The 14,469-nt window shown below is 44.2% G+C and overlaps 1 protein-coding gene across 3 annotated transcripts in view; it reads left to right on the forward strand.

Moving 5' to 3' along the window:
• COL4A6 (collagen type IV alpha 6 chain) overlaps positions 1-14,421 on the forward strand; it is a 123,044-nt gene extending 108,623 nt beyond the window's left edge. For 2 of the 3 annotated variants that reach the window (XM_021406341.1, XM_021406343.1), the window contains 19 exons: positions 159-167; positions 1,161-1,331; positions 1,994-2,137; positions 2,422-2,547; positions 2,858-3,039; positions 3,304-3,367; positions 3,881-3,955; positions 4,418-4,525; positions 5,253-5,360; positions 5,785-5,856; positions 6,699-6,824; positions 7,160-7,276; positions 8,152-8,313; positions 8,811-8,909; positions 9,198-9,344; positions 9,837-9,953; positions 10,616-10,807; positions 11,037-11,323; positions 11,936-14,421. In XM_021406341.1, coding sequence (XP_021262016.1) covers positions 159-167; positions 1,161-1,331; positions 1,994-2,137; positions 2,422-2,547; positions 2,858-3,039; positions 3,304-3,367; positions 3,881-3,955; positions 4,418-4,525; positions 5,253-5,360; positions 5,785-5,856; positions 6,699-6,824; positions 7,160-7,276; positions 8,152-8,313; positions 8,811-8,909; positions 9,198-9,344; positions 9,837-9,953; positions 10,616-10,807; positions 11,037-11,323; positions 11,936-12,196 — 2,567 coding nt within the window. In that variant the 3' untranslated portion in view covers positions 12,197-14,421. The remainder of the gene's footprint in view (positions 1-158; positions 168-1,160; positions 1,332-1,993; positions 2,138-2,421; positions 2,548-2,857; positions 3,040-3,303; positions 3,368-3,880; positions 3,956-4,417; positions 4,526-5,252; positions 5,361-5,784; positions 5,857-6,698; positions 6,825-7,159; positions 7,277-8,151; positions 8,314-8,810; positions 8,910-9,197; positions 9,345-9,836; positions 9,954-10,615; positions 10,808-11,036; positions 11,324-11,935) is intronic. The other variant, XM_021406342.1, reaches the window with a different exon arrangement.

Here is a 14,469-nt window from a genome sequence, read left to right on the forward strand (position 1 = left end):
TATTTCAGCTGTATTCTCTGAATCATTAATTTCTTTGTATCCTTATTCTTTCTGTTTACATATTGTATCTGTTTTTTCCTTCGCCATGTTTCTATTCCATTTATCATCAACTCCCCATTTCTGATGTCACACTGTTTGGTTATGGGTTCTTCACATAGGCTGTCAAGGTGAGAAAATGCAGTGTAGCATAAAAGCTCATGGACTAACAACCTAGCTTTTAATGCTACAAGAATTGCATTGACTACAGGTGATACCCCTTATTATTGCTAATCAAACCAGGAGGCAAAGAACTATTGTAGTGAGAATGCTCAGATGGTAGCAAAGCCTGAAGTTTAAAGGGAAATCCTTAACATGCACAAAGTTTAAGCCTGAATTTTCTTTGTCTTTTTAGATAAAGCAGCCATTTCATCTAGTTTAAAAAATACTGGATTGTAACTTAAAATGTTTGAATACAATGAAACTTATATATTGGGTGCTGCTGCTGCAAATGTCACTTTTCAGAAGCCACTTGATTTTTTTTTCTTCCTAAGGATCTAAGCATTCTCTTTTCAATGGTTTGAGCCTTTATTTAAAGTTGTAAACTGTTACAAAGCTTCAGCTAGAAACACTCTGAAGCATTTAGAGGCAAAGCTGAGTGTATATGGTGTTGGTTTTATCACCACACTGTCAGAAGCTTGTTCCCTTAGTGAGCAATTTGCTTTTGAGAAGTAGCGCTTTAACTGCCACGGTGGAAAAGAAACTTGTAAAAACAAGTCTCTCAAATTGATCTCTGCTTCACCCTAAGGATGGGGTAGGTAGATGCAGCTGACATTAAAGATGCTCCCCATCCTGGTTTGGCTGCCTTGATGATGAAGGTAAGACTGGTGCTCTACACTGTAGCGTCTGGTAAAGGAGACAAAAATGGATACATCATAAGGGGTTTCACTCTTGCCAGCAGTGTAGTGATGTAGGCAGTAACCCTCTTCATAGGTATTTTATTATTAGATCACTAATGCTTTTGCAGTTCTAAACTTTATGCCTTCTAGTAGGCTGCATGTGCTGTAAGGTCCATTTGTTATATTAAAAACAATGCTGTGCTAAAGAGTTTGGAAAGCTGTTCCCAAAACTTCCCCAGTGTTTGTATGACATAATCTATTGAGTTCTTTCTTTTATTGATTCAGGACTTCCTGGAGTCAAAGGATTGACTGGGGATGTAGGTCCTCAAGGCCCTGCTGGTATGAAAGGCTTCCCAGGTCTTGATGGTGCTCCAGGACCTTCTGGGGAAAGAGGATTCTTAGGACCACCTGGACCTTTTGGCCAAGATGGACGCCCAGGTTTTTCTGGACCGAAAGGCATGTATTCCATCTGGGGAACAGCCTGAGGTTACTGCCCAGAAAAAAATTACCGAGTTGATTTTAGGACATACTCTACAGAAAAGACTGACTTCTCAGCTAGTGTTAGAATGCATTTGTTTTGCTGCTGAGTTGTGAATTATGAATGATGATTTTAATAATCAAATTATAGTCATAAGGAGGTCCAACTAAGGACTTGGGCCCCTGTGGAGAATGTGTCGTGTACACGAAGACAGAAAGACAAGAAAATTGGAAAAAACGAGGAGCAGTGAATGAAGTTATAAGGGAAATACCATAGAAGGGAGAGAATGGAAGCACAAAACAAAAGGAAAGTAAAAGGGTATGGCCACTAAGTTTAAATACAGTAGTTGGTTATTTCGAGAATTCAGTGTTATTTTAGAGGGAGGGCAATAAAGCTATGTTGCTCTCTTGGGAATTGTTTGGGTTTTACCCTCTACTTGAAGTAGGACCAACCTCTCAAAGCCAGAAAGTGCTGGTTGAAAGAATCACGAGAGAAGTGTCTCTGTTTTACTTGCGCCATCAGGTTTTACTGACCAGATTTGGGTGACTAGAAACCCAACATGCCTCCATCTGCCAGCTAGGTGTCTATGTAGTATACCAGAAGAGACTAATTTTCTCTATTTATCAACTTTTCTACACAGGTGAAAAGGGGTCTTCTGGCCTACTTGGTTTCCCAGGCATGCCAGGCCTGCCTGGTGTCCCTGGGGTGAATGGGTTTAAAGGAACTCCTGGCACAGTAGGAGAAAAAGGAAGCCCTGGAGTTCTGGGACTCCAAGGTCAAAAAGGTGAGAAATAGATGAAAGGCATTTGGTGTCTGTGCAGCAGAACTTCAGAGGCCTTTCTGAGATGTTTGCATATTCAACGTTTTCTTCTATATCCTGTGTTCTGTTCTTCCGTGTGAAGTACTTTGGTCTGGTTACTAAAGGCGATGTCATGAGTAGGTGCACCTACTGATGAATTGACATCAGAAGATATGGATGTTCTGTCTCTATCTAGCAGTTTCTAGTGTTAGACTCTTTTTCTGTTAAGCAGCCTTACTGCACAATAATCTAACTTCATATTTCTTCAGGTGACAGAGGTGATGTAGGTCCACCTGGTCTTCCTGTTCTTGGGGCTCCAGAACAGGCACTGCAATTGAAAGGAGACAAAGGAGATCCTGGATTAGCTGGACTTGGAGGATTCCCAGGACCCAGAGGTATGTCACAACATTGTAGGTATTTGCCATTTCAGTTGTTCAGGAGCTGCGTTTACTCCTGGTGAAGCACGGCCTTTCCTTTCAACAAAGTCTGCAATATTACTATCTTCTGTTCTGCCATTCACATTTCTGCAAGATTTGCATATGGCAGCTCTAAATTTTGAGAAAGCAGTTTTTGTTCAAAGTTCTGTTCTGTAGATAATATCCCATCCCTTCCTTCTCTCTAAGGAAAGCTTTGGGTAACAGGTCAGCTGGTCAAATGAATGTCAGGAGTACGAATTGGACTTGTACTCTTTTTATATAAACTCAGGTGATAAAGGAATCCCAGGAAGCCGTGGACAGCCTGGTCTTCCTGGACCTGTTGGGTCAGCAAGCAGAGAGAGAGGTTTTCATGGTGACCAAGGTTTCCCTGGTCCATCTGGACAGCCTGGGCTGCCAGGACAGAAGGGTACACGTGGTATCGCAGGATTTCCAGGAATGCCAGGAGAGAGGGTAAATATCTTCTTAAATGTCTTCATCTTCTCAAAGAGCTCTTGGGAAAATACTGTGTTCTAATCGGTACTTCTCTTGTAAAGCAGCTGGTCAGAAGCTGACAGAATTTTTCTTTACAAAACTTTGTTTTTGTTTGGTTTATGCTGTTGAATGACACTTTGGATAATGTCTCTTCCTACATCTTTGCAGTCCGTTATCCCACATGACCCCAACTTGGAACAGCAAGAATAAAAAACAAAAGCTAGCTTTGGGCTTTTATTTCAGGGTTCAGATGGTATCACAGGAACACTTGGATTCCCAGGACCTATTGGCCTCCCTGGCCCAAAGGGTAAGAAATCTTTCACCATTTGTTTGGTCTTTCAGTCTATGCGGTCCTAAGATTAATGGCTAAGGAGAATGAGTTCTGGAAGTGTCCGTTGCTCTCCAGTGACTGGCTCAGAAGTAGATATTCCCCTGGTAGGTCATTCATTCAGTCTCAAGCCAATTGCCTAAATATTTTAATATCCTTTGAAATCTTGGTCATAACACTTTATGAAACATGGTGGACAGTACAAGAGGCACTCTTCTCTCTGATCAACTTGTGTTAAAGATATAAAGGGCAGGATGCTGTGACATTACCAATAAACGTTTGTCTTATCCTGCCCTGAGTGTATTTGCATGCATTGCTGTTTATAAACATTTTCAAGCTCCTCAAGTACAGCGTTTACTTTTGTCTTTGTTTACTTTGTGAATTTGCAGTATAAGCAAGGTTTGTTGTCATAAAAAAGACTATTGAGCAGGCTGAGAGCTGTTCCCGCACTCAGGTACAGAATGGCCTCCTCAGCTTGTCTTTCTTTTCCAGGTGACCAGGGAGAGTCTGCTGGCGTTCCTGGCACTGCTGGAGTTAAAGGAGAGCGAGGGGACCCAGGATTCCCAGGTAAAGTAGCCCTTGATTGCACTTCAAGAATGCAAAATTCCAGGAAAAAAACTTTCCTTGGTTCCAGGAAAAAAAACTTTCCTTGGTTCCAGGAAAAAAAACTTTCCTTGGTTTTTCCAAGAAAACTTTGCTCTGTTCAGGGTTGTTTGTAACCTGTAAATTTAGATACTTTTTTCTTGCCCTGTAAATGAGATTTTAGAAGTTTAGTATCCAGGTGGACCACAAATCTGGATGATAATGAACATGTCCTAAGCCAGCCCAGTTTGCATGCTGCCTCCTACTTCCCTTCCTGAGAAGGAACTTGGGAATTTGCACTGGTGTTTGGCATCCAGGGAGACTGTTGCAGGGCCCAGACCACGGTTGAACAGACCTAAGAGCTGCAGTCTAACATGTTTCTCTTCAGGCCCACCTCCACTTACTTGATCTTGTGCTCTGGTATAGCGTATGCTTTTATTATTTCAGGAGAGAGAGGGAGAGAAGGACTCAAGGGTGAACCAGGCTACCCAGGAAGCACTGGAGTGAATGGGCTCAAAGGTGGCCCAGGAGATCTTGGCCAAGAAGGACCGGCAGGTACTGCATGCACTAGGCACCTAAGTTCTGCAGTTCATTGTGTAACTATGGAACAGTCCCACCTTATTGTTTCCTGAGTCCTGGTTGGCCCATCTCAGCTGAGGCTTACATAAGAAGGCTGATAAGAAGATGGGAATTTTCTTTGACATTACTGTAAGGTATCACCTTGCCCTGTTGTAACCAATCCTTTGGGTTGACCATATTGTGAATCCTGCACAACTGAAACCCAAAGGAATTGCTCTAACAAACAGGGAAGACCTTAGTGAGGGACAAGCAATAGCAGCTTCTTTGCAGCTGCTTATGGGCAAGGCTGCCCTAAAATCTTCCACTGCAACGCTTGATGGCTATAAGTGTCTCTGAATGGTGAAGTAGCAGGTATACTCTCAAACTGTTACTGGGATAACAGATGGAACATCAGTGGAAGTTGTTGCTGGAATATTTTACTTGAAAACCAATTGAATTAGTTATTCACTATTCCAGCCTATCACTTGGTGGGTGATGAAGCATGTCATTTCTGAGGTTTTTTTAAAAAGCTATCAAATAAACGGTTTGACAATGCTATTAGTGGTAGTGAAGAAGATTTTGATCTGTTTATTATCCTTTAAATACTAGTTTATTTACCCATCGTATGAGTTCAGTTGCAGGATCAGAATCTGTAGAATGATGGAGCTGTGAGCTGAACTGTCTTGGATGTGTCGTACAGAAACACTTTGCTGCTTGTTTCTAGGAATCCCTGGAAGTGCTGGGCTACGAGGGATCTCTGGGCCACCAGGGCCTCCAGGGCAGCCAGGATCTGTTGGATTCCCAGGAGCTCGTGGAACGGCAGGACCAAAAGGTATATCTGGAGCCTGCACATGGGGGGAGAAATTGGGTCAGAAAACCAGGGTTTCAGCCAAGTGTATCACAGCAGGCAGGCAGCACACTATGTGTGGGCCAGCTGCGCGTGGGAAATCAGCTCATCTCTTGGCAATGTTAGTGCAGACACCAGCTGCTAGAAGTGAGCAGAGGAGTGTTTGGAAAGGGAGAAGTTCTTTCTTGATTTGGATCACTAACGGGATTCCACCAAGGGTAAAACCAGTGAGAGCAGTGAGAAGTTTCCATGAAGGGGAGCTGAACGAAGGGAGGCTTTATGTACTGTGTTGCTCTGTGTCCTGTTTCTCACACCTGTTGTAGTTTCCATGAAGCATCTTATGTATTTCCATCTAACTAGATGGTTTGCTTATTTGCTCACTAAGTAAGTGTTCCCAATGTTTCTTCAGGGTTTCACGGATTTCCAGGTTTAAATGGTCTGAATGGCTTGCCAGGCACAAAAGGGTCTCCTGGGACACCAGGTAAAAGAAATATATGGTAAAAGTGTCATAGCTGGGAAAATAACTGGAAATTAACTGGTCCATCATGAAAGCAGTGTTCTTCACCAAATTGCTGTTTTACCCAGTTGTGGATTAAATTATAATACCAAAGGAAGGAAAATATCAAAATTCTGAATGTGCGTGGGCAAATTCTTCTTTAATGCCAGTAAGAATAGGATGCAGCCTTTGGAGTGAGGGAGGTTTTTCTGTGGATGGTTCTCCTTGACTTCCTGAAGGACTGTTTTGCTGCTGGGAAGTCAGTGGAATGAAATCATAAAGCTCTTCCACCTCCAGTGGACGCTTGATTTTAGTAGGGCAGTGTCAAGTGCTCTCTTTGAGTTGGACTAAATGATGCCATGTTTCCTTACTGCTCTTTGTTACGTGGGACTCAAGAAAAGCCTCAGTAAAGTCCCAGAATCATAGAATGATTCAGGTTGGAAGGGACCTGTAAGATCATCTAGTTCCAGCCCCTCTGCAGGGACACCTCCCACTAGACCAGATCAGAAGCTGATTTGTTCAATCAGATCTGGATTCTGCTTTTGGGCTTTTGCTGTACTTTTTCATGTTTTTAACTGTATGAAATAGAACGTGGTTCTGTTTTGCAAAGTGTTTTGCAAAATCTGGAGGAAAACCTCTCCAAAGAGACTTGTTTGGTTACAGTAATCTTGTAAAGTAGCATTTCAAAGCTAGGCAGACATTTTATATGTGAAAATGGACAGCCTTGTTGTGTAAAATTAAAATGATACCTGTGTTCTATTTGTGTAACGAATTAACTGCTAGTGGGTGATTTGAATAGGCTTTCTTCTTTAACCATCTTTAATTAGGTCTGAGTGAAGTTGGACTGAAAGGCCCTGCGGGTCTTCCTGGTCTGAAGGGTGAGGAAGGTTCTCCGGGCTTGGGCAGAGGAGCTGTAGGATTCCCAGGACCAAAAGGCTCATCAGGAGACATGGGTAAGTACTGATGTTCGTCAGCCTGGTGGAATGTGCTGCAACTCAGGCGGATGGGTTTGCACAATTAGAGGAATTACCAAAGAGAACTCCTGAAGTCACAGAAGGTGGACAGTAGTCTCCCGGGTAAATATTAAATCTGCGAAGTAGTTATATTGTTGGTAAATGGTTACATAGTTCTTACACTGTCTGTACCTGTCCTGAACAGCAGAAAATAGTAATTTCTTTCCCTTTGTTCTCCTCAGTACATATACTGCTCAGCCACTACTTCTGTTCATGTCAGCACAGATGACTGAGAGCTTGGGATACGCTCTCTCACTTGGTATTTCTTATTCTAGGTCCCCCGGGTCCTGTGGGGCTGCCTGGCTTGCCAGGAACTCCTGGAATTTCTCTTCCTTCTGATATACGTGGGAGACCTGGGGATGCTGGCCATCCAGGGCTTGATGGGAGTTCAGGTATGGAGAGAGGCCTCATAAGGAGAGTAGACTAGCTAAGAGGGTTTCTGTTTGGTTTTGTGGGTTTTTTATGCACTTCCTTGAAGAACTCTTGGGGATAATGACTTAGATTATTAAAGTGATGCTACTCTGACTTTTAGATCAAAGCTTGAGAATAAGGAGCTCTGTTTTGAGTCCTTGCTATTGAGTCCTGGTTTGATATAGCCTATTAATGAAGCTCTGTGATCAGTACTCATTTCACCCATTGTGATATTGAAGACAGACTCAGGCACTAAGGTAGCTACTTAGGTCCAATGTATTATGTCTAAATTTGGACACCAGCTCCGTTTTGGACTGTGGTTTCTACAGCTGTAATTTCAGGCTCTCTGTAAAGTTTAGAAGTTATCTGTGGGAACTGGGAGGCAGCAAAACTTTGTTGCTACTCAGAATTACATAGGGGGCACTTGTCCTAAGATCAATAGCAAGTTTACCTTGTAGTTTGAAAGATCTGTCGTGATAGCATTAGTGCCTATTCATCGCCTAACAGCCTTATCCGACAGGCTGAGACTCTGAGTCTTTCCCTGGCCAGATATTTGAAGCCACTGCTGTTCTCCCAAGGAATCTCTGAGTCACCAGGCTAACTACCAGGTGGGGTGAGGGCTGTATGTGCTCAGGCCCAGGATTTGAAGTGAGGTGACTGTGGTCAAAAGGATATAAAGGTTTCTTATACCTATATTTACATAACTGAGACCTGGTTCTTTTCCTCTGGGAAGACAATCCTGGAAATACAGACAACCAAACAATGACTGTCCGCTAGAATGACCCACTGCAGATAGCAGCAGCATTTACTTCACTGTGAGAGGAGATGATTGTGCCAATTATCACTTTGTCTCCAGGTCTTCCAGGTCCTCCGGGACCACGAGGGCCCCCTGGACCAGCTTCTGACCAAGGTGACACAGGCAATCCGGGTTTCCCTGGTGTCCCTGGCTTGCGAGGTGTTAAGGGCGATGTGGGACCTACTGGTCCCATTGGACTCCCTGGCGTATCTGGATTCAAAGGTAATCTTGCCATGGAAAGGGCCTGGGTATGGTTTGGCAGCTGTCACCGTGGCAGTATGAATGGTTATTGTGTGGTGACTGAGACTGCTTTGTGTGTGAGCTCAGCTGAGTTTGTTGTCTGTCTTTCCTTTCGGTCCACGCAGGTTTCACCTATGACTTGTAAAGTGAGGCCAGCTCCAGGTGCTAGTCAGTGTGTCCTACGTGATTTTTCTTAATTTTCTGACTGTTTTTTTTTCTGGGTACTTGATGTCCACATGGAAGGGGAAGAATATTGTCGATCAAGTGTAATTATATAGCAGTGGAAATTCTTGTCTCGAGGTTCTGCAGCCATTCTGGACATGAATGTGGGCACAGAGTTCCTGAAGGGTCATGGCCTTCTCTGTCTCAGAGCTGAAATGCTGTTCTCATCGCTCCCATCAGTGTGTTTCTCAGTGCCCCAGCTGTGGAATCAGGACCTCGTGCTCAGCCTCTGAGGTCTTATCTGTGTATCTCTGCAGGTGTCAGAGGTGAGCCTGGTCTTATGGGGATGCCAGGTAAAGATGGGCCTCCGGGGGATCCTGGTTACCCTGGGCTGAAAGGTGAAATGGGACGTCGAGGTGAGTGCCAGAGAATTTGAAAAGCTCTACTTTGTTGCAAATGGTTTGGGATGGAGAAAGTTCCAGAGCTCCCTGAATTGGCTTATCTGGGGGCTTCTTGGTTTCTTACAGAATTGAAATAAATTAGGAGGAGCTTGATGTATCGCTTTTTAGAAAGATACCCAGTGCTAATCTATTAAGGCAGCTTAATTTTAACATGCTAACTTGCTTCCCTATTGTGTCAGTATTATCATCAAAGCTGTGCACTTTTTTGTGTTGTATTTACACTGTCTTTTACGCTGTGTGCAGGTCTCCCTGGCCAACCAGGGGCTCCAGGTGTAACCCCACAGGTGGAAGAAATCACAGCCCCTGCAGGCCTGCCAGGTCTGCCAGGGATTGATGGTGTCCCTGGCTTTGATGGAGATCCTGGATTCCAGGGCCCAGTTGGAAAGCCAGGTGAAAACACACTCAAATCACTGAAATTCTGGCCTTCTGGAACACTACTTTCTCAATGCATTAGGAAAGTTTTTCTAGCAATGGAAATAATTCAAGCCAAAAACATACCAATGCCATGTTTTACTACTATTAGAATATGCTTGATAATTTCTTGTCATGTACTTCGATAGTGCTTTTGAATTAACACTGTAGAATTAGGAGCAGCAGCTGTGGTACAGCTGGTATGATGCCAGCTTTGGCACCAGCAGCTGGAGTGGTCCTGAAAGTGATTCACTACTGAGAATTATTTGGAGTGTCAGTAAAACAATGCTACTGGAGAAGTGACGTGAACTTCAGCCTGGGCTGCTACCACTGCAGTTTGTAACTAGAGCTGCTTCAGAGTGAGCTCTTAGTATGGCCATAGAAAATGGATTTCTGCTGGTGAATATAGTTGTAGGACTGAATGTATTAGAATGAGGAGGTAATGATAGTAGTAACTGTATTTTATTTCAGGTGCAAAGGGTCTGCCAGGCAGACCTGGTTTGAAAGGACGTGATGGTTTACCTGGATCGCCTGGCATAGCTGGTGACCCGGGACCTTTGGGTGCCCCGGGACCACAGGGATTTGAAGGTAATGGTATGATTTGCGGAGCACGGACCATTAGAATTTTCTTTGCCCACAGATTCTGAAGAGGCCCTCCCCAGCACCAGGTTATTTACCTTAGGAAGACTGGGGGGTGTACATGATCTTCTGCTTTGTATCTTCAGTGAGGAAGATTATGTCACATGTTGTCTCTCACTGCTGATGTTTCCCTGGGTACAACTCTGAACATGTTTTGGTTTCAGTGTTCTGTGGATGTAGGAGCCATCTTGGAGGTTTGAAAGAGCAAAATGGTGTTCACAGTGAGCACAGCTGCGAGGGTTGGGTGGTAGGCACAACAAGAGACGGAAGTGTTGGATTCTGAAGAAATACCATCATTGAAGCACTAGAGTGAAAATGGATTTATTATGTTTTGGCTGGTGCTTTGTGATCCTCAGAATATGAGAATGTGAGTACTGTGAGATAGATGCTAACATGCTGGCACTAGAGTTGTTGGGGAAAGACAGAAAATGAAATGAGGTAGGAAATGAGCGGGTGCTACTGCGAAGCAACTGCTTTTGGAACTGGTATGCCTCGTTGGTCACACAGCCCTCCAAACTTGGCCTCTTTATCATACAAAGCAATGCCAAAATCAGGCGTAGAGCCAACTGATACCCACACTGCCAGTGAGTGACTTCTCTTCTGCCTTCTAGGTGCCGCTGGAAAGCCAGGCGCACTTGGCTTGCCGGGAATGCCTGGTCGCAGTGTGGGTGTCGGGTACACCTTAGTGAAGCACAGCCAGTCAGACCAAATCCCACCTTGTCCCATTGGAATGAACAAGCTCTGGGATGGGTACAGCTTATTGTACGTGGAGGGGCAGGAAAAATCACACAATCAGGATCTCGGTGAGTTGACATGCTTCTCTCAGGCATAAACGATGTAGGCCTAAACCCTGTTTCTAATGAGCAATTTTCATTGGTACTGCTGGGAGCTGCAGAAGGGGAAGTCTCCTTGGCCAGGATCTGTGCTGTGGAAGCAGTGTTACTTGTGCCATGCTATGCCACTCGTGGCTGGTGTGTATGCGCTGGAACCTTTGGCAGACGCTTGGTATGACTGCTTCCCCAATTCTTCCAGGTTTTGCTGGCTCATGTTTGCCCCGCTTCAGCACTATGCCTTTTATTTACTGCAACATCAATGAAGTGTGCTACTACGCCAGCCGAAACGACAAGTCCTACTGGCTCTCCACCACCGCTCCCATCCCCATGATGCCAGTGGACAGCACTCAGATCCCACAGTACATCAGTCGTTGCTCCGTGTGCGAAGCACCTTCCCAGGCTGTGGCGGTGCACAGCCAGGATATCACCATCCCACAGTGTCCCCTCGGTTGGCGCAGCCTCTGGATAGGATACTCCTTCCTAATGGTAAGGATACCATTGCTACTGCAGTGGCAGCTTCACACATTTTTTAGATCTCCTCTTTGGTTACATTGCTGAGACTGAATTCTCTGAGTTGCTCATAGGAAAGCAGAGCATTTATTCTTGATCAGCAGGCCTGCTGGAGGCCACTTGTTTTGATTTAGCTGGCCTTCTTGTATGTATTGCTCAAGGCCAGTGGTAAAATTGAAGCAGTAGTTCTGCATTGCCACAGATACTGTACTTCAAACCTTTAAATGCAGGAACACGAATTAAGCTGCAGCATTTCCTTAATCCCCTCTGTCTTCTGGAACAGTATTTCCACTGCAGACCCCTTGAAGCCCGTTAGTGTAAGATCATTAGAAAACGATGAAGTCAGCATTACTGTCTCCTGATTTTCCCACTTTGTAACTGCAAAGCTGGATTTCCTTTATAAAGGACTGTACATTCAGCGTAAGTACATTCTTCTGCATCTTCACCTCTAGCCCTGACTCAAGACTCAGACACAGATAGCCGAGGTATTCATTTGGTTGCCTGTTCTACTCCTCTCAGCTTGAAGACCGCCCTTTAACCTCCTGTTCTGTTCCTTTGCACTCATTTAAATGGACATCTTTATTTCAGCACACAGCAGCTGGTGCAGAGGGTGGAGGTCAGTCCCTTGTCTCACCTGGTTCTTGCCTGGAGGATTTCCGTGCTACGCCCTTCATTGAATGCAATGGTGCTAGGGGAACGTGCCACTACTTCGCAAACAAGTACAGCTTCTGGCTGACCACGGTTGAGCAGTCGCAGCAGTTTGTCGGTGCTCCTCCCTCCGAAACTCTGAAAGCAGGACAGCTGCGGACAAGGGTCAGCCGCTGCCAGGTGTGCATGAAGAACTTGTAACGGAAACGCCAGCAACAGAAACAGACTTTGTTACCTGAGAGTGGGCATCACTGATGTGAAGGATGTATGTAAATTCATAAACCTGTTTTGAGTGACACTGATAGAGGAATCAAGATGGCGAGAATTCTACAAAAATCGAGTGTCCAGTCTGGAACTTTGCACACAGAAGGGAAAGAGCGGTGCTCAGAAACCCGTTCTCTGGATCACGGTGCTATGCTATTTCTCTACTGTTGTTTGGGGCTTTTTCTTCATTCATGGCTACCTCAGAAAGTCTCTGTGAGTTCTTTATTCAGACTGAAGCCTAACTGGCGTCTCACATACACCACTGCCCTGACCGAGGCACGGACCAACCACCACCAAGAGAGACTTCTCCAAAGTTGTGCTTTATTAGCATCTTTGCAAACAGTACTTGGCCTAGAGTAAGGGAATGAAGATGCATTCTCCTATGAAATGCAGAACTACCCAAATTTTGTAATGCATTGTAGGTGACTTCAAAACACTAAGCAGTAGTGGTTGATAACTGATTAGGGAGATTCGAAGATGAATTTGTTTTGCTTTGCTTGCAGAAGAGGTGGGATGTTCTTTGGCTCCAGTGATATGTAATCAATTCTAATCCAAATTCGTATCCGCAGTTGATTTTGAAGAGCTACTCCAGTGAGTAATATATTTTTGGATGTGAATTGGAGTCCAAGCCACCTCTAGCATTCTTCAGAGCTATAGCTACATTCCAAGTAAAATGTCTCCTTCAGGGCCTGTGCTTATCTCCTTGCAGTCAAATGATGCGCAGCCACCAGAAACACTTCATCACTGCAAACCTTAATCTTCTTTCAGAGGTAGCCTTGGCACAGTTTTCTGTAATTATTCAAATATACTCTTGCATGTGTTTAAAAAGTAGAGGCCTATTAGCTAGCATGCATGCTTCTGCAAATACAGAAGCAAGCAGTTAGGAGATGTACATTTCTGATTTCTGCAGTCACAATCTGTTGTGTTCCTCCTCTGGGCTGCTTGCTGTATTCTGCTCGCTTAAAAAATTGCATTTCTATCGCAATCCCACAGTCCTTCAGGCCATAATTAAAGAGAAGTGCTACTAATTGTATTATCCTTATGTATTTTGAGGGAAAGCCATGAAAAAGTATGCTAAGGTACATGAATTCATTAGGTTGGGCTAACTTTATTATCAGTCTCTCTTTGCATAGCGAAGTGCATGAAACCCTTACATATCGACATTCCAGGACATCTGAAGGAAGTGCCTTGCAAATACACTATTGCCTTGGCTTAAAGGTCAGAATATTACTATTAATACAAGACTGAGACATTATTTTTTCTCTACCAGTTCCTAGAGCTCTAGCTCTGTCCAGCAAAATACTTAAAATGCTTAATAAGAAAGTGCTTTTAAGCAGATAATGTTTTTACCTTCGATGAGGGGGTGGAACTAGGTCCCTTCCAACCCAAAGCATTATATGAATCTGTGATGCTTATTTATACATATAATGTGATGTTATTTTCCCAGATTGGAGTCAGAGAGCTCTGCGTGTTCAGAGTTGAACCACAGTGAAGATGAGCAGGGAATTTGTGATGAGAATTTATTCTTTCATTTAACTTATCTCTGCTTGTGAAAGATCTGCAGCTGCCTTGGATGTATTTTGCTATTGCCTTTTAAGATGTTGTGATGTTCCTGACTGCTGATCCTCTTGTGCAGAATATCGAATTTACTTTTAGCTGTCCTAGCACAGGCAGAGCACGTTGTGCTCACCTCCTGCTGCAGGCAAATGCAACGTGAAAAAGCTGTGCACACAGCAACGCTCATCATGTTCTGAAAATGTGTGCAGTTAACTCTGGGAATCTTTCAGCAGTGGTGCTCCCATGGTGCTGTAAGAAGTGCCAGTCAGGTGTTGTGTTTGCAGACTTGATTTTTGAACACGAACACATGCAAGTGTGTTTCTGTCAGGATTAGAGCTTTACACATTTTACGTGCCAGTATCTTTAGAGATGTACGCTTCTATTGCAAGACGTTGGCTCTGTTGCTATCCACACCTGAACTTCCCTCGAGTTCCACCAGCAGTCTTTTCCTGCTGCTCACCAGAAGCCACGCTCGTGGCTCAGCCATGCAAAGCTCCTCCAGCCACTCAGAAGGTGTGCAGCTAATCCCTGGGCACGAGGAGGAAAAGTGCTCTTTTTTCTAAGCGTGTCATTTCCAGACTGTGGTTAATAAACATTAAACGAGATGAAACAGGCTCTTCTTAGCTCTTTTCTTTAAAATCACAATGGCCCTG

The sequence above is a fragment of the Numida meleagris genome, chromosome 8 (genome assembly GCF_002078875.1).
Source record: "Numida meleagris isolate 19003 breed g44 Domestic line chromosome 8, NumMel1.0, whole genome shotgun sequence".
In the NCBI taxonomy this organism is placed as follows: domain Eukaryota; kingdom Metazoa; phylum Chordata; class Aves; order Galliformes; family Numididae; genus Numida; species Numida meleagris.